The 18,244-nt window shown below is 46.2% G+C and overlaps 1 protein-coding gene across 4 annotated transcripts in view; it reads right to left on the bottom strand.

Annotated features, from left to right (window-relative positions):
- Window positions 1–789: 789 nt before the first annotated feature.
- Acly (ATP citrate lyase) overlaps window positions 790–18,244 on the bottom strand; it is a 48,090-nt gene continuing 30,635 nt past the window's right edge. For all 4 annotated transcript variants that reach the window (XM_038324935.1, XM_038324937.1, XM_038324936.1 and 1 more), the window contains 10 exons: window positions 17,543–17,653; window positions 12,208–12,335; window positions 11,511–11,604; window positions 10,059–10,213; window positions 6,105–6,255; window positions 5,789–5,932; window positions 3,504–3,617; window positions 2,758–2,840; window positions 2,469–2,545; window positions 790–1,761 (listed from right to left, as the gene is read on the bottom strand). In XM_038324935.1, coding sequence (XP_038180863.1) covers window positions 1,667–1,761; window positions 2,469–2,545; window positions 2,758–2,840; window positions 3,504–3,617; window positions 5,789–5,932; window positions 6,105–6,255; window positions 10,059–10,213; window positions 11,511–11,604; window positions 12,208–12,335; window positions 17,543–17,653 — 1,152 coding nt within the window. In that variant the 3' untranslated portion in view covers window positions 790–1,666. The remainder of the gene's footprint in view (window positions 1,762–2,468; window positions 2,546–2,757; window positions 2,841–3,503; window positions 3,618–5,788; window positions 5,933–6,104; window positions 6,256–10,058; window positions 10,214–11,510; window positions 11,605–12,207; window positions 12,336–17,542; window positions 17,654–18,244) is intronic.

Genomic DNA, 18,244 nt, shown 5'->3' with positions numbered 1-18,244 from the left:
TCTGGAAGAGTAGCCAGTGCTCTTAACTCCTAGGCCATCTCTCTACCTCCCGCTTTTTCTTTTTCTATATTTCTTATGGTTTATTTAACTTTATTTTATGTGCGTTGGTGTGAAGGTGTCAGATCCCCTGGAACTGGATCTTCAGACAGTTGTGTGCTGCCATGTGGGTGCTGGGAATTGAACCCGGGTCCTCTGGAAGAACAGTCAGTACTCTTAACCGCTGAGCCATCTCTCCAGCCCCTTCTTCTTCTTCTTCTTTTTTTTTTTTTTAAAGACAGGTTTCTCAGCCAGGTAGTGGTGGCACATGCCTTTAATCCCAGCACTTGGGAGGAAAGCCAGGGGGATCTCTGTGAGATCAGGGCCAGTCTGGTCTACTGAGCGAGTTTCAGGATAGCCAGGGCTACACAGAGAAACCCCGTTTTGAAACAAAACAAAACAAAAAACAAACACCACCAACAAATCAGGTTTTGCAGCCCTGGCTGTCTGAAAACCTAGTAGGTGCCAAAGAGATCAGGCTGGCCTTGAACTCTGATCCCAAGTGATGGAATTAAAGATGCCACCAAGCCTAAACTTTAAGGTTTTTATAGCCTTTGGGGGTGGGGTCATGACTGGATATATACTGGTATTTTCATTATCTTTTTCTTTTCGAGAGATGGAAATGGATTTTAAAATGGTAAAACTGAAGAGCCGGAGTAGTGGTGCACGCCTTTAACCCCAGCTGGGGCCATCCTGGACTACAGTTCCAGGACAGCTTGGTCTCAAAAGCAGATGACACAGAACAGTACCACATCATTGTTACTGTATAGTTTATTTAAACCAAACATGATAATACAGAGAGGAGACTGAGGTGGCAGCTGCCCGAATCTTTAAAGTGGGTTACAGATGTAAAACAGCTGTATGAGGCTTTGGACCCACACTTCAGTAACAGACAAATCAGCTGCATAAACACAGAACATGAGACACGAGACATTTCACAGCTTTTTGCTTGTGTTTCCATTTTAAACACTAGTATGTTACAACTTTACATTTAAGTTACTACGCCACATATGTGTGACAATGGCTAAGGATGCAATGGTCCCACCCCTCCCCGACATAAGAAGACACTGATCCGTAACACAGAACATATCAGTGGGATACTAAATGAACCCTTAACACATAACACAGAAAACAAGATCCTTAAAAATCAGATTAATACAGTGTTCTTCATGTTGTGTGAAGATGAACAGGACGTGGGACACCAGATGTCACTGGGTCCTACAGACAGACAGTATCTTGAAGTCTCAAAAGTTGCATTCCCTTCCTCCAAAGGAAAAATAAATTTTTAACTAATTAAAAAAAGAAAGCAACATCATAAGGCCCTAGAAGAACACTATTCTGAGAGTACTTAGAGTCTTCCATACAATAGATACAGCAGGTAGCGGAGCAAATGTCACAAGTATTGGCTTGGTTTTCAATTTCTATGCTTATATATATATATATAAAATACTAAGCTTTGTGTGGACTGCATGGATACTAGCCTGCAGGTGTTGGTCTTCCATGCCTGTACATCAATGGCTATTTCTGATCCAGGCCCAGCCTATAATGGACTCTGCTTCCAGCTGCTGTCCGTTCTTACTCAGGAGGGAGCTCTTGTCTTCCTTTTACTACAGCAGGGTTCCTGACGCAGTTACATGCTCATGTGTTCCGGAAGAACATAGGAAATATCATCCCATGGGTGACGATACAGGCCCTGCTTCAGCCTCTTCTGATCAAGATAGTGCCCTAAAATGGAGCCAATGCATCTTTCGTTAGTTTCATAAGCATGGTGGTGGGTAGACGATGGGGAGGGAAATCTTTCTGACACACAAATGGGGACATTGGGCTGGTGATGTAGATCTGTAGTAGGGTCCTTGCATAGAAGGTATGAAGCCCTTCCAGGGTTTAACCCTCAGCACAGGGCACCAAAGGCCACAGTGGGTAGAAAACAAAACCATAAAACACATGTGTACATGCATGAGCGTGCACACACACTCACACATACATGAACACATGCGCACTCACACCCACAGCAAAACAGGGCAGGAATTCCAGATTCATTTCATTGGTAGAACAGCTAGACTTGGCAAAAAGGGAACTGCTAGACTGAATTTTACTTTTCTTAACTAGTAAGGGAAACTATTCCCTGTAATAAAAAGAACACAGATAAAGAGAAGAAGAAAAGTTAGCTAGGCAATGGTGGCACATGCTTTTAATCCCAGCAGTCAGGAAGCAGAGGCAGGAGGATCTCTGAGTTCGAGGCTAGCCTGGTACAGAGTGCATTCCAAGACAGCCAGGGCTGCACAGTGAAACTCTGTCTCAAAAACCCAAAAGAGAGAAAAAAACAAAAACAAAAAGCGTGCTTGGTAATGATGTGACATCTGTGTAAGACGTTCGCACACAGGGGAAGTAGTGTAGCCGACACAAAACCCTCAGGCCAGCAGCCAACTCACCAATGAAGCCCATGCTCCTTCCTAGCACAAAGATGCCGTTGAGGGCGCCAATGTCAACGTACTCATCAGCTTCCTCCCTGAAAGACAGAAACAACTTGTACTCACATGACCCCCTTCAGAGACAGCACTCCTGCCCAGAGAACAGTCATATAGTTCCAAAGTGGAAAAGTGGGTGCTGTAGGTGGCAGGGCCAGAGGCGACTTTTAATCTCCTGATGCCTCGCCATACTAAGTCCCCTCACAGTTGGGAGGATACAGCAACAAAAGTCAGCAGAGGCTGTGACGCTCACCGGGTGAAGGAGCCACAGTTCCTAAGCATGTCCACAAATGCAACGCCAATGAAACCATCCACATTCAGGATAAGATTTGGCTTCTGGGAAAGCAAAACATCCAAAGTTTTATCATTTCTCATTTTCTCTGTTAGTTACGACCACTGTTATTACTACAGTTACTACAACAGTGAACTCTGATAAATAACTTGACTGGACTAAGAAGCTCCTGGGAGATAGTAAAGCTCATGTCCTATCTCTAAGAAGTTTCCAGAGAGGATCTGCTATGGGGAGACCTGCTGTGACTGTGGGAAGCTCCACCCACAAGCGAGGAGCCCAAGGGAGGGGACCAAGAGAGCCACTCTCTCCTGCCAGGCCTTCCCTGACACCCCAGCCTGGAACCACTAGAAGTCACCGCATCAATCCTCCCCTGTAATGTGCTTCTGCCCGGAGTTGGCGCAGCAAGGGGAAGCGGCTCACATGCTGACATGATGGAATTTTGAAGCCACTTCCTCCCTCCCCGCTCCGAGACAGGGTTTTTTGCTGCAGCTTTTGGAGACTGTCCTGGAACTAGCTCTTGTAGACCAGGTTGGCCTCGAACTCACATTGAAGCCATTGTAAAATTACTATTTGAGCAGTGTGCGGAAAATGGATGGCACCCTCTACTAACAGTGACTTCAAATCCGGCCTGTACTACAGGAGTCCTTGTCTCGACAGCAAAACAAAACAAAACTCCCTGAGAATCAGAAATCCAACCCCCCCGTTACCTTGGAGGTGGTGATCTTCTCCACTTCCAGGGCGTAATCGAGCAGCGGGGTGGCAGGGAAGTGCTGCTTGACAAAGTCTTTGAGGATCTGCACTCGCATGTCCGGGTTGTTTATCTAAGGAGACCGGATACAGAAACACCACTCAGACACGGCCAGTGGAGAGAGCTGTGCCTGTCTGATCCTGGGGCCAGAGTGGGGCCTAACCGCTGTGCACAGTTCTGTGTGGCATACCCACAATGACAATGCTGGGAAGCAGAGAGGTTTACAACTCTCCTTATGTCTCATTTGAGTCTCAAAACAACCTCTGTAGTGATCTCTTCATTACAAGAAAGGAACCCCCCCCCAAAAAAAATGTTCAAGAAGGCAGAGGGGGCTAGACTAAGCCATTCTTAAACTCTTTTGTAGGCCTGGCCATAAGCCAGGCTGCCCACCAGCTCTGTCATCTGATCAAGCTATAAAAAAGTTCTGCACATGCTGGGAACGGGGCAACAATGCACCCCAAAATCTTAGAAAAAGATCCACAACTGTGACACTGACAAACAGCCATCTTTTATAGAGACTGCCTCGTCCTGGGGGGGTGGCTGGCTGGTTTGTTTGTTTTTTGTCAATAAGTTAGAGTTATCTGTGAAGAGCAACCTCAAGTGAGAAAATGTCTCTATCAGAATGGCCTATAGGTGACTTTGTGGGACTACTTTCTTCACTGATGATTGATGTGGAAGGTTCAGCCACTGTGAGTGGTGCCACCTTATGGTTGTCTAAGAAAGCCAGCTGATCAAGTCAGTAAACAGTGTTCTTCAGTAGCCTCTGCTTCAGTCCCTGCCTTGAGTCCCTGCCCGACTTCCCTCAGAGATGGACTGTGACCTAAGAGTTGTAAGAAGACATAAACCCTTTCCCTCCCCCGGTTGCTTTAGATCGGGGCATTTTCATCACAGCAACTGAAACCCTAACTGGATGTAGTGGGGCATGCTTTTAATTCCAGGACTTGGGAGGCAGAGACGGGAGGATCTCCGTGAGCTCAAGGCCAGCCTGGACTACAGAAGGAGTTCCAGGACAGCCAAGGTGTGGAAGAGAGACCCTGCTTCAATAAACAAACAGAAGAGAAGAGGAGGAGGAAGATGAAAAGGAGGAGGAACCCTAAGACAGAGACCCCACGGCTAACAGAAGGTGAGATGATTCAGACACACCTTAAATCTGAACACTAGTGACCTGAAAGGACATGCTATCAGGACATTCAGGTGCCTGTCAGTCCTGCACAGGACCACACTAACTGTTTAAAATACTCTGTCTTTCCCTATAGCTCTATTCCAATTGGACCTGCCTTAATATTATTACTCTTTAAAAATTTATTTGTTTGTTTGTTTATTATGTATACAATATTCTGTCTGTGTGTATGCCTGCAGGCCAGAAGAGGGCACCAGACCTCATTACAGATGGTTGTGAGCCATCATGTGGTTGCCAGGAATTAAACTCAGGGACCTTTGGAAGAGCAGGCAATGCTTTTAACAACTGAGCCATCTCTTCAGCCCATATGATTACTTTTCTGAACCAAGTATGTCAAGTGTATCTGTCTGGCTTGCTTTAGCCAATGAAATGTGAGTAAAGGGCCAGAAATGGATCGGTGGGTTAAGGCACCTGCCACCAAGCCTGACAACCTGAGTTCTAGCCACATTGTGGAAGGAAAGATCTGACTCCAATAGGTTGTCCTCTGACTGTCACAACAGAAGTCACATATAGACCCCAGTGAGGATAAGCAAAAATGACAGAACAGCCACAGCCAACCCACGGCAGGTACAGTATGTTTGCTATAGGTCACTGAGATTTGTGTAACACAAAGTACTACCGGGTAGAAGGCAATGGACACTTCTTCTTGATCTTGGCTCCTTCTCCTACAAGTTCATTTGGAAAACTGAAACTGAATGAACTGAGAACCCTTAGGGCCATCAACCTGTATTATGATCGGGAAAGAGTCACCCTGCATTTGGTATCTGTCTCTATATCCCAAGAAATGCATACTGGGGGGTCAAGAGCTTGAGTGTTTCCTTCTTTCTTAGTTTTATTTTCATTTTAGGTGTGTAAAGTGTTCTGCCTGCACAAATGTGTACGCACCACCTGCGCGCTGGCATCCAGAATCCAGAGGAGGGTACTGGGAACTGAACCCAGGTCCTCTTTAAGAGCAGCAAGCACTCTTAACTGTGAAGCCATCTCTCCAGGCCCAAGTGTTCCTACTCAACTGACAATATCTTGTTACTACCCATTCCAAGACCTTAGCGGGAACAACAACTCACCGATTTTACTCGGTGGCCAATGCCCATGATCAGTTTTCCTTCCTTCTTCATCTTGTTCACAAACTCCATGGGAATAATGCCGCTGTCAAACGCCTTACTGAACATCTTCGCTGCTGCATCCAAGGCACCCCCAAATCGATCTCCCTGCAGGGGAACAAACCCACACTGCCCTGAGTGTGATGCCTTGCAAACCAACCCAGGATGCCCGGAACAGCATCTGGTCTGGGGATTTATACGCAGGGGCTCCTAAAAGGAGCCTGCTGCACCGAGGCAGCATGACACCACAGCTGTTACCTCGCAGGAAGAGCAGACTTACAATGGTGAGCAGCCCTGATGTGAGGCTGGAGACCAGGTCCTTTCCAGCCCGAGCACAGATGATGGTGTTGTGGGCCCCAGAGACAGCTGGCCCGTGATCAGCCGTCACCATCAGACACATCTCAATGAACTGGCAGGAATACTTGGGCAACCTAGAGGAGGGCGCACAGAGGGGCAGGAAGAAGAGTTGGAACAAAGTCCGGGAGCTATGGTGACAAGGGCACACTTGTTTCCACAGCCTGAGTCTACTGCCAATTCCAAGTAAAACCACTCCTGATTCCTGCAGTTATCAAACACTGCAGAACACGATGTTCATCACTGAACTATTTGTCCATAAAAGGTTTCTGAATGTTCAATGACCAAAATTCTAATCAAACTGCAATGACTCGGCAGTGCTTGCCCATGTTGCTCCTCGTGACATCACTGCAGCAGCCTTAGTTCTGAATACATAATTCACACACTGTGCTGTGCACTTGCTGCCCGAATGTGCACACCAACAAACGCTGCCTGAAACCCCTGGCTCTGACTTGAGGCCGTGGAACATCATGAACTGCTGGGTTTTTTTTGGTTTTTTGTTTGTTTTTTTTTTTTTCCCCCAGACAGGGTTTCCCTGTAGTTTCTAGAGCCTGTCCTGGAACTAGCTCTTGTAGACCAGGCTGGCCTCAAATTCAGAGATCCGCCTGCCTCTGCCTCCCGAGTGCTGGGATTAAAGGCGTGCGCCACCACCGCCCGGCTGCTGTTTTCACTATACAGATAAGAACTTTCACCCTTTCAGAGGCACATATGCCAGGCGGTGTTGGTGCACGCCTTTATTAACAACACTTGGGAGGCAGATCTTTCTGAGTTTGAGGTCGGGCAGGTCTACAGAGCTAGTTTTAGGACAGCCAGGGCTACAGAGAAACTGTCTCAAAAAAACAAAAATCAAAAAAAAAAAAAAAAAAAAAAAAGAAAATATACTTTTAAATATGGAAAAGAGAGACATTTGATATTTTTCTTCCATCATCCCTAGTATATAAATACCAATGAGCATATCTTTGCATTGTGTTATGTCAAAATGTTTGACTTTAAAAATTGTTGCTTGAGTTTCATAAAAAGTTGTTAAATCAATTTTATTTTGGGATTAAGATGGAATTTCCAACAATTTCTGAGTGTCATTTCATTCGTATTTTAATAAATAAAGCTTGCCTGAGGATCAGTAAAGTAAAACAGCCACAATGGCCAGCCTTACAGACCAGGCAGCAATGACACACCTTTAGTCCCAGAAGCCACACTAGCTTGCCATAGAAAACAGGCGGTAGTGGCATACGCCCTTAATCCCAGAACTAGAGAGGAATATAAAACAGGAGGAGAAGCTGGGTGGTGGTGGCGCACGCCTTTAATTCCAGCACTTGAGAGGCAGGCAGATCTCTGAGTTCGAGAGCTAGTTCCAGGACAGGCTCTAGAAACTACAGGGAAACCCTGTCTCGAAGAAAAAAAAAAAAAAAAAAAAAGACGGGAGGAGAAAGCTCTCAGTCTGTCTCATTTGGAGGTTTCCTGGAGGCAGGATCACCATTTGTGGACTGAGGTAGAGGTAAGAGCCAGTGGCTGGCTGCTTTGCTTTTTTGGTCTTCAGGTTGAACCCCAATATCTGCCTCTAAGTTTTTATTAATAGTGCCACATTTGGCCATCAAACCCATGACCCTGAGATTAAGAGTCTCATGCTCTACCAACTGAGCTAATAGTTCTGAACATACTTTTGCCATTTGGTAGTAAACAGTCATCCAAAGTGGTGTTCTCAACATTGACAAACATAAAATCAAAATACTGATTTCAACTCTGACACTAAAGATGTCCCATATCCTGTACCATTAGACATGCAGTCAAGATTTAATTAGTTTGTGTGTGCATGTGGAGCACACGCATGAAGATGCCAGAGGTATATGTTGGTTGGGTGATTTTCTTAATGGCTCTGTACCTTATTTGGTTGTTAGTTTGCTTAGTGAGATTGTCTCACTATAACCTTGGCCATCTTTGCCTCTGCTGGGATTAAAGCGTGTGTACCACCACACCCTGCCATCACCTTGTTTTCCTAGGCAGGGTCTCTCACTGAACCAGAAGCTCACCATTTCAGTTAAGACTGGCTAGCCAGTGAGCTCCTGGGATCCCCCACATATCCCCTTATCCCCCAGCACTGGGGCTACAGGATAACGTAACTACGCCCAGCTAGGGATTCGAATTCAGGTCCTTTGGCTTTCACAGTAAGTGCTGTTACTAACTGAGTCATCTCCCCGGGCTAAGACCGAATTCTTTTTTTTAAAAAAAAATATTTATTTATTTATTATGTATGCAATACTCTATCTTGTGTGTATGTCTGCAGGCCAGAAGAGGGAACCAGACCCCATTACAGATGGTTGTGAGCCACCATGTGGTTGCTGGGAATTGAACTCAGGACCTCCGGAAGAGCAGGCAATGCTCTTAACCTCTGAGCCATCTCTCCAGCTCCCAGACCGAATTCTTTATATAAAAATAAACAAGCAAATTATCTCATGAGTATATAAACTTGTTCTTGTTTTTAACGAGTGGTCAAACTATACATATAGCAGAGAATTGGGTTTTTTAAGGTTACTGCTTTGCTTATAAATTCACAACAATTATATTTAAAAACACAAACAGAGGAAACTAATGTTAAGAATTATAAAAGATTTATGCTGAACTAGTCTAAATACCAAAGAAGAGGCAGCTGCACGCTCATTTTTAGACCCAATTAATATCACCTGACAAAGACAATTTTGTTTAACATACCTCATTAAAGGCTAAGAACGCTTTTGGAGTTTTGCTAAAGCACCATTTACTGACACTTAGCACATTGTTACTTAACCCTCATGCTGATAAGTTATAATTACACTTTTCTTTTTTTGAGACCACCAGCTCGCAAATAGCGACGTGAAGACTTATAATCACTGGCCTTAGGTTAGGGTTTCCCACAACTAGCTCTTATAACTTAACCGGGTTTTTTTTAAATCTACATTCGCACGTGGTTCCTCTCCTCTGTACCACATGTCCGACAAGAACTGTTTTACAGAAAAACTTTATGGCAAGGCTGGGTATAGTGGTGCACTCCTGTAATCCCAGCATATGGGAGGCAGAGATGATGATCTCTTGAGTTTGAGGCCAGCCTGTTGCACATAGTGAAACCCTATTTCAAAAAGATGAAAAAAAGGTCAAAAAAAAAAAAAAGTGGGTGAAGGGGGGAAAGTTTAAGATGCCTTGGTGCTCAGCATAAGCGTCTGTAACAGGATTTGGTCTGTACCTGCGGCTATGTCTCTCAACACGCCTGCTTCCAGAAGGGAGCTGCACCCCACCCCACACATCCTGTAGTACCAACCTACCCACTAATGATCAAGGGCCAAGTCTGGAAACTGGGGATGCAAAAGTCCACTGAGAAACCTGCTCAGGTGCTACACCCTGAGTCTGCATGACTCAGCACTTCTGCATGACTTCCATGACTTCTGCAGGCAAAGGCAGGACAGAACTCAAGGCTTCCACATGAAGATCCATCCAGTGCTGTGCGGTCACGTCTGCTGCCTTGTCAGCCTCAAGGGAAGACTAACTAACCTTAGGAGTCATGGAAAACACATACATCTACAATTCAGGCTAATGAGAGACAAAAAATTTGCCAAGAGGAAGTAAGCACGTCTGGGGCTGCTCTGCACAGGGTAAGCTCACATCTGTCCCAATTCCCTGCTGACCCTGAGCTCACTGTAACTGTCCCATTTCTTTAAAAGGTCTCAAGGCCTCTCCTGAGGCCATTCATCTTCCCTTTCCTGATTTACAGTGACCTTCCGGTCCTTAAGTTAGTCTATGGCCACATTATTGATGACACTCCTCAGTCTGCCCACCCCAACTCCTGCGTCCGTCCGAGGAGAACATGCACTCTGAACCCAGTGCCCTACCACCCCTGCCCATCGTGCCTCACCTTCTCTGGAACCAGAGGAGACCAAGGACACCACCAATGCCCATCTCTTCCTTGAAGACCTCAGTGATGGGCATGCCTGCATAAATGAGCTCCTGTCCTCGCTCATCACAGATGCTGGTCATGAATGAGGCAGGTTTGCGGATCAAACCCAGCTCCTAAGTAGACACAGGGACAAAGAGACATAGGATTATAGTGACCATCAGATAGTTTTTTTCCAAGATAGCTATCTATGCTCTCAGAACAAAAATGTCCCAGGAAAGCATTGGCCACTCTGAAAGTCAAGCAGCAATAAATACCCAGAGAAACTCTTCAACAAGCAGTGGCCAGCAAGGTGTATGGTGCTCACCTTTAATCCCAGCACCAAGGAGGCAGAGGCAGGTAATCTCTGAGTTCGAGGCCACCCTGGTCTACAGAGCAAGTTTCAGGACAGCCAGGAATACACAGAGAAACCCTATCTTGAAAAACCAAACCAAACAAAAAAATTAGAGGCTAAGCATACTGGTATACCTCTTTAATCCCAACATTGGAGGCAGAGGCTGGTAGATCACTAATTCAAATCCAGCAGGTCTACACAACTAGTTTCAGGACTGCCAGGACTACTTAGCAAGCTTGTCCATAATGTGTCTTTTACTTAATGGTTCTGAGATCTATTCATGTCTGTACATGAACAATCTAGCTAACTCCTTCTAAGTGCTATGTGGAACCTTGTCAAAATATATCACCATCTCCTGAAAATCTTCTGTGATCAACAACTAAGTAAAATCCTTAGATATATTCCTTTATACTGTCCAAGGAAAGCATTTCTTGAAGTTCTGTCCAGACACAAAATGGCTGGGTCACAAGGCAACAACACTTTCCCTTTTTTTTGAGACAGGATATTATGTACCCTAGGCTGGCATCAAAACTCTCTAGCCAGAGAATGACCATGAACTTTGACCCTCCTGCCTCTCCCCCTGAATGCTGGCTCCAAGCACCTAGAAGCTGACTCCTTCTGACATCAAGTAAAACACACGTGGGGCCATGCTGCCCATTCTGTCACCTGACCTGGAAATAAACGTGGGGACAGCTCTAGCATACAGTGCGTGGGATCCAAGAGGTAACCAGAGAGTTTTCTGATGTTTCTCTAGTGGAGAAGCTGGGCATGACTGCTCTAAATAGTTGGGAAGAGGTCTGGATTCCAGGAGCTCAAACCAAATCACTTTAAAATTCAACAACTTAGACCTGGGCATGGTGGCACAAGCCTCTAATCCCAGCACCCAGAAGGCAAAGGCAGGCAATATCTGAGTTTTGAGGCCAACCTGATCTACGCAACAAGTTTTAGGACTGTGGAGATGATGTCTTAAAAACAAAAACAAGACAAAATTAAAACAACAACAACCACCAAACAAACAAACAAACCCCACAAAAACAAAAATTTACCTTAGCCCTCCAAGGGGCACCCATGACACTTACCCTGGCCCAAGAGTAGTCCATGGGCACTGTTGGAGGTGGCACTTCCTGAGCAGGTACAATGGCTCCTTTGGCCACAAGATCTTCATACACGGACCTGGGGGCGGGGATGCAGGGAGAGGCAGAAGATGTTATTGTTCAGGTAGATATTGTTATTCCAGGCTCCATCCCAGACACTGCAGGCTTCTTCAGTTGTCAGGAACCTGCTCTTACCAGCTGGATCCCAAGAACTAAATGAAAACACTTATAGCCCAGACTATTCTTGCCCCACCCCTTTAGTGCTCCTTCCCTGGATGAGGTTTCATAGGAAGCTGAATCTGGGGGCAATAGGAAGAGAGACAAGAACAGCCAAGGCAGGTTCAGGAGGCAGAAATAGAATGTGAACATTCTGTAACTCTATCAATCAAAAGTGACACTCAGGATGACACCTTTAAAACATGCCCAAGTTCCATGTCTCTCATTTACATCCGCCAGCAACAAGCCAAGCAGATGGCCTCAGAAACCAAATGACTGCCCTGACTGGCCTGGACCTGATGCTTTTAAACTAAAACAGAACAAAGGCCGGGAAAAGGACGGTTTTCCCATGATGCATTAGCGCCCAAGAGGAACCAAGAGTATCTGGACACCCCTGTGCCAGGGGGCTGCTGTCCTTAAGAAGGACCAGGAGAGGTGGGGAGACCACATCCTGCCCACTACTTACTGAATGATTTCTCCAAGTTCATCGAAGCTGCGGGGCACAAACACTCCTGCCTCCTTCAAGGCCTGGTTCTTGGCTACTGCAGTTTCAGAAGCCTGGTTGGCACAAGCTCCAGCATGGCCAAACTGGACCTGGGAAGCAGAGAACAGCAGCATTACTGGGCTTGTTACTCCTCCAGGAGAGGACAAAGGCTCCTGGGAAACATTAGCACTGATGTCAGGGTGGCCTGTGCCAAATGCTTCACGCATGCTCCTTCATACATGCACAGTGTGTACTGAGGCCAGGAGACAAGACTGTCAGTCCAGCTCCAAGATCATCCTCTTCATATGAGCCATGTTTGGTATCCCTAGGGCAGCGGCCAGAGGGGGGAAGGAGGCTCGGCGCTCAGCAACAAGTGAAGTTACAGCCGTGAGCTCAGGAGAGCTCACGTGGAAGCAGAGACTTCAAGCTGTTTTAAGAAGTCGTTATCACATCCCTGTAGAACAGTTAGCAACTGCTGCTTCTCTCTGGCCATGGCTTGGAGGAAGGTGTGCATCCAGGGAAAGAGGAACACGAGGGGAGAGAAAACCATCAAACAGCTCTGTGGGGGACAGCAAGACAGCTCAGTGGGTAAAAGTGCCTGCCACCAAAACCTACAATAGTGGAAAGAGCTGACTCCTACAAGGTGTCCTTTTACCCTCATACGTAGGTCATCACACACACACACACACACACACACACACACACAGACAGACACACACGCTCACACTAAGTGGAATAATTTTTTTTTTAAAAGAGCTAGATGGGAATCAAGCAACTGGGGAAATAAATTAATCTACTGAAACAGCTGGTGTAAAACTCTGATTTAGGATGGAACACGGTGAGCAACTGTACTAGCATACAATCTCTACGACCAATGCTCCCCTGCACCAAGCACTTTCTAAGAGCCCCCTCATTTAAAGATCTTTCTGGAGTCTACTAGTGTTTCCTCGAGGACCAAGTAACTGGCCACAGTCACACAGGTAATGCGTGGTAGCACTGGAATCCAGGCAATTTTGGTCCCAGTCTGTGTTCTAGCAGATTTAAATGATCAAAAGAGGCTTTAGGGCTGAGGTTTGTTAAAAAAGCTAACAATGCCTTCTCTGTAGGACTTCCTCTGCCTGCCTGCCTGCCTGCCTGCCTGCCTGGGTGGAAGGCTGGGAGGGGCAGATTCTGTTTTCAGAAGCTCTGGGGCTGGAAAGTTAAGCAGAATTTTTTTTTTTTCAGGAGACCCCCTGCTGAGCTGCTGGGTGTGTGGGCTGACCTTGAATTCCAGAGCTCAAGCAATTCTGCCTCAGTAGCCTGTGTACACCTTCACATCTGACTGCACACATCTTTAAATTATGCATTTCTCAAAAAACTAAAACCCAAGATTCTAAAGGGGAAAAAGAATACACAGACAGCATTTCCCTAATTTAAAGCAGTCCTCTCTCCAATGGGCTGGGTGTTGGCTTTGAAAACTGTGTTTTGAGAACCACACTTGTAAAAGTACCTCTTTAACAAGGCCCAATTTCTAGTTCACGTTTTTTAAAAGATTCTTTGTTTTTTAAGTATATGTTATTTTTTAAAAGATTCTTTTTGTTTGTTTTTTTGTTTTTCGAGACAGGGTTTCCCTGTAGTTTCTAGAGCCTGTCCTGGAACTAGCTATTGTAGACCAGGCTGGCCTCGAACTCAGAGATCCGCCTGCCTCTGCCTCCCGAGTGCTGGAATTAAAGGCGTGTGCCACCACCGCCCGGGCCTTCTTTATTTTTTTATGTATATGAGTATTTATTTAACCCGCATGTACATATGTGCACCACTTGCATGCAGTGGCCAGAAGAGGGCAGCATGACCCCATAACTAGAGTTAGAGAGGGCTATCAGGGGTCATGTAGTTGTCGGGAATTGAACCTGGGCAGAACAGTCAGGGTTAGCTCTCCAGCCACAGCTCTTCACTATTTCATCCAGCAGCTGCCTCCGGTGTGCCAATTAGTGGACATTCCCTTCTCTGAAATCAAGAGACTGACCTGCTCAAGAGTTCAATATCAACCGACAGCCACTGTATTAGTATTTGTATAACCTCGTAGTGTCATACAGGAATTTAACAAGTTACTTCTAAAACTTAAAGCACTTTGAGGTCATGCACTCCCCACGAACGACAGGCAGTGCCAGCAAGATCCAAAGAATGAGCGCTGACCCCCTTGGACGCATCCTTGGCATGGTCAGGACAGGGAGAAGCAGGCAGAAAGAAACAAAGAGAAGTGGAATTACTTTGTGAGGGAAGGTCTAGGAGGCAGGAGAATGAGAAGCAGCTTCACAAGTAAGTGGCTGGAGCTCGGCGGTGGTGGTGCACACCTTTAATGCCAGCACTCATGGGGCAGAGGCAGGCAGATCTGCCTGAGTTGGAGGCTAGCCTGGCATACAGAGCGAATTCCAGGACAGGCTCCAAAGCTACACAAAGAAACCCTGTCTCGAAAACCAAAAAAAGGAAGTGGTTGGAAGGAAGAGTCACAACGGTCCTAAGCATGTCAGACCTTTAAAATCACTTCTGTTCTGGCTTTGTGGTGTTAATGTGTTTGTTAGTATATGTACGCATGTGTGCACACATGCACGTACACGTGGATGTCAGAGATTGGTAATGGATATCTCCCTCAAACACTCTCTGCCTTATTCTTTGAGACATCTCTCACTAACCTAGACTAGCTGGCCAGTGAACCCAAGGATCTGCCTGCCTCCACCTCACCTCCTCTGGGATTACAGGCTATTGCGTGGGTGCTGAGGACCCGAGGACCCAGACTCACTCACTCATCCTTGCACATCAACTGAGCCATCTCCCCAGCCTTGTTCTGCGTTTTCACCATGTGACCCCTATTTAGCCTTCAACCTGTGCTTCTCTGAAATGCTGATGTGCCAGTGCTCAGCTGCAATCACTTTCATTTAATCATCCCCAAACCCAATTCTGCAGCTCTGCAAACGGAGAAACAGGTGCACTAACTGATGTGTCAGGTTATAATGCACGAAGAGCTGATCTTAAAACCTGTGCCAGTCACCTCTGAAGGGTGGGTAGTATCCTGGACCAGTGAATTCCACATAGTTCAAATTCACAAAATATATGACGTATGATATTTAAAGTTTTTATAATACCCTGTCCTAAGATGGACCGCACCTTCTATAGTGGAGATCTACATCACTCTCTCAGGCCTGCCGTTTTCCAGTACGCAGATAAACATGGTGACCATACCCTCCCAGGACAGTCGGCGTGATGACTCTCCTCCCAGTGTGAGCACTAGGCTGTGTCCATCTATCACCCTTACAATGCTGCAGGGACTATCAGTGCTTCCTTTAAAGCACCTCTGCATTCAGGTCCCTAGGATATGCAGCAGTGGGGTTCAGAGATGTGCAACTCCAAACAGCCACTTGGAGGTGGGCAGGAGAACCAGAGCTTAGAGGTAAAGAGCTTCGCTGCTGAGCTAGGGAAGTGAGGAGTAAGGCATCTGTCAGCATGTAAGGCCCTGGGTTCGATTTCCCCTCCTCCTCTGCAAAAGCAGCATTGCTGCAGGAAGCCTGGAAGCCAAGCCTTCTATATGTACACCATTGAGGACCCCATAGGCTGCTCCACAATGCTGATAAATTAGTTGAGAAATTGTTTTGTTTCCCTGAGACAGGATCTCACTATGTAGTTCTGGCTGTCCTGAAACTCACTATTTAGAACTAAAAGAAACCTGTCTGTCTCTGCTTCTCAAGCGCTGGAGCTAAAGGTATGCACTACCACATCCAGACTGACAAATAGTTTTATCCTGCATTTTATTTTATTTTTTATTTAATGTATACAAGTGCTCTATCTGCAAGTATAAACTTTACGCCAGAAGAGGGCATCAGATCCCACTATAGATGGTTGTGAGCCTCCATGTGGTGCTGGGAACTCAACTGAATTAACTCAAGACGCCTGGAAGAGCTGCCAGTGCCCTTAACCAGTGACTCATCTTTACTTCTCTGTGTAGCCCTGGCTGTTCTGGAACTAACTTTTTTTTTAGTGACTTATTTAACTTTACTGTATGTGCACTGGTGTGAAGGTGTCAGATCCTCTGAAACTGGAGTTACAGACAGTTGTGAGCTGCCATGTGGGTGCTGGGAATTGAACCCTCGTCTTCTGGAAGAGCAGCCAGTGCTCTTAACCACTGAGCCATCTCTCCAGCCCCCTGTATTTTATTTTTATCATCATCTGATCGACCATTGCCACAACAGAGGATCATCTTAAACTGGAGCCCAGGACTCCTCTCTAACAGGCTCATCATCCCCATCTCAGCTCTAACAGGTTCGTCATCCCCGTCTCAGCTCTAACAGGCTCATCATCCGCCTGTCTCAGCTCTAACAGGCTCATCATCCCCCCATTTCAGCTCTAACAGGCTCGTCATCTCCCTGTTTCAGCTCTAACAGGCTCGTCATCTCCCTGTCTCAGCTCTAACAGGTTCATCATCCCCCTGTCTCAGCTCTCTAGGAGCTGGACTCACAGGCACACCACTACTCAATTGCACAGCATGTCATCTTTACTTCTGGGCTGGGCAAACAAGTACCGCAGTGTGCGTGTGGAAGGCAGCAAGCTGGTTCTCTCCTCCACCACAGCATTCTGGGTGTTAGTATTCAGGCATCTGCTCTGGCTGCCCTTGGGGTTCTGACAGGACACGTCATCAGCTGTGGCCACTGAGAGCACTTACTGTGCACATCCATTACCTTTCCTTTTAAAAGGGGCCCTGCCCACCACTCATCCACCCCCCTCTGCTTCTCTGTCTCTCCCCCTTCTCTCTCTCCCCATCTTCTCTTCTGCTGCTCCTGTCCCCAGCGGCTGGTCTCCCCCGTCCCATTCCCTCCATGTGAACTCCGCTGCATGACATCTTTCTCTCTTGTGTTGCCTTTTTTTTTTTTTTTTTTTTTTTTTTAAATCACAACACCAAGGATTGCACTCAGGTGGTCAGGGTTGATGACCAAGTCATCTTACAAATCCAGTATGTCACCTTAATACATCAAGAACAATTCCCTCTCCACCATCTCTCACAGGATGTCCCTACTGTGGCCTTCCAGTCTAAGCCCAGGCTATATCCTCCCTTGTGTCGAACTCAGTGTACCTCGTGTAGGTCCGCACTGGCTGATGAACGTGCAGAGCGGGAGGCCAGATGAGGTGAGCTCCTGGCGAGCAGAACTCGGGCTCAGCTTTGTAGTCACACAACACACAGTACAGGCTTATTGAAGGAATTATCAGCTTAATGTGATGATGGATGGTTCACCTTAGATACCCTCTTCTACAACCCCATTTTCTACTCAATAATGGCCTGTCCCTCTCATACCTCAGAGGAGAACATGGTGGCACAGGTCCCGATGCACCAGCAGACCACTGGCTTGGTGAGGCGGCCCTCCTTGATGCCCCGGCAGATCTTATACTCCTCTGTGCCCCCTATCTGCAAAGGAATGGGGGATGGGAAAAGGCCCACAAGTTAGTGGAATCTGCTCCAAGTCTTCCTAGGACCAGCCCAGCCCTACAGCAGGAAGGACTGCTTACATAACACAGAGGAAAAAAATTTAAGCAAACAAACAAACAATAATAAAAAGTTAAAAAGCCCACCAAATAACATGAAGTAAAATAATATATACTATGCACAATCCCAAAGAACATAAGACATCCAAGAGGACCCTAAGAGAGATATACATGAACCTATATACATGGGAAGTAGAAAAAGGCAAGATCTCCTGAGTAAACTGGGAACATGGGGAATATGGGAGAGAGTAGAAGGGGAGGGGAGAGGAAGGGAAGGGAGCAGAGAAAAACATATAGTTAATAAAAACAATTTTAAAAAGAAAAGAAAAAGAGATGTAGCCAGAAATAGTCTGTTTGGTAGTTTCTCTATTTCATTACATAAAAACGGTATCTATCTATCTATCTACCTATCTATCCATCCATCCATCCATCCATCCATCCATCCATCCATCTATCTAAAGCAGGCTATAAAATCAGGGGAACCAAACTTGGGCTACGTTACAGATAGTAAGTT

The sequence above is a fragment of the Arvicola amphibius genome, chromosome 4 (assembly GCF_903992535.2).
Source record: "Arvicola amphibius chromosome 4, mArvAmp1.2, whole genome shotgun sequence".
In the NCBI taxonomy this organism is placed as follows: Eukaryota; Metazoa; Chordata; class Mammalia; order Rodentia; family Cricetidae; genus Arvicola; species Arvicola amphibius.
The sequence above is the reverse complement of the archived record's forward strand: the minus strand, read 5'-3'. Positions and strand labels throughout refer to the sequence as shown.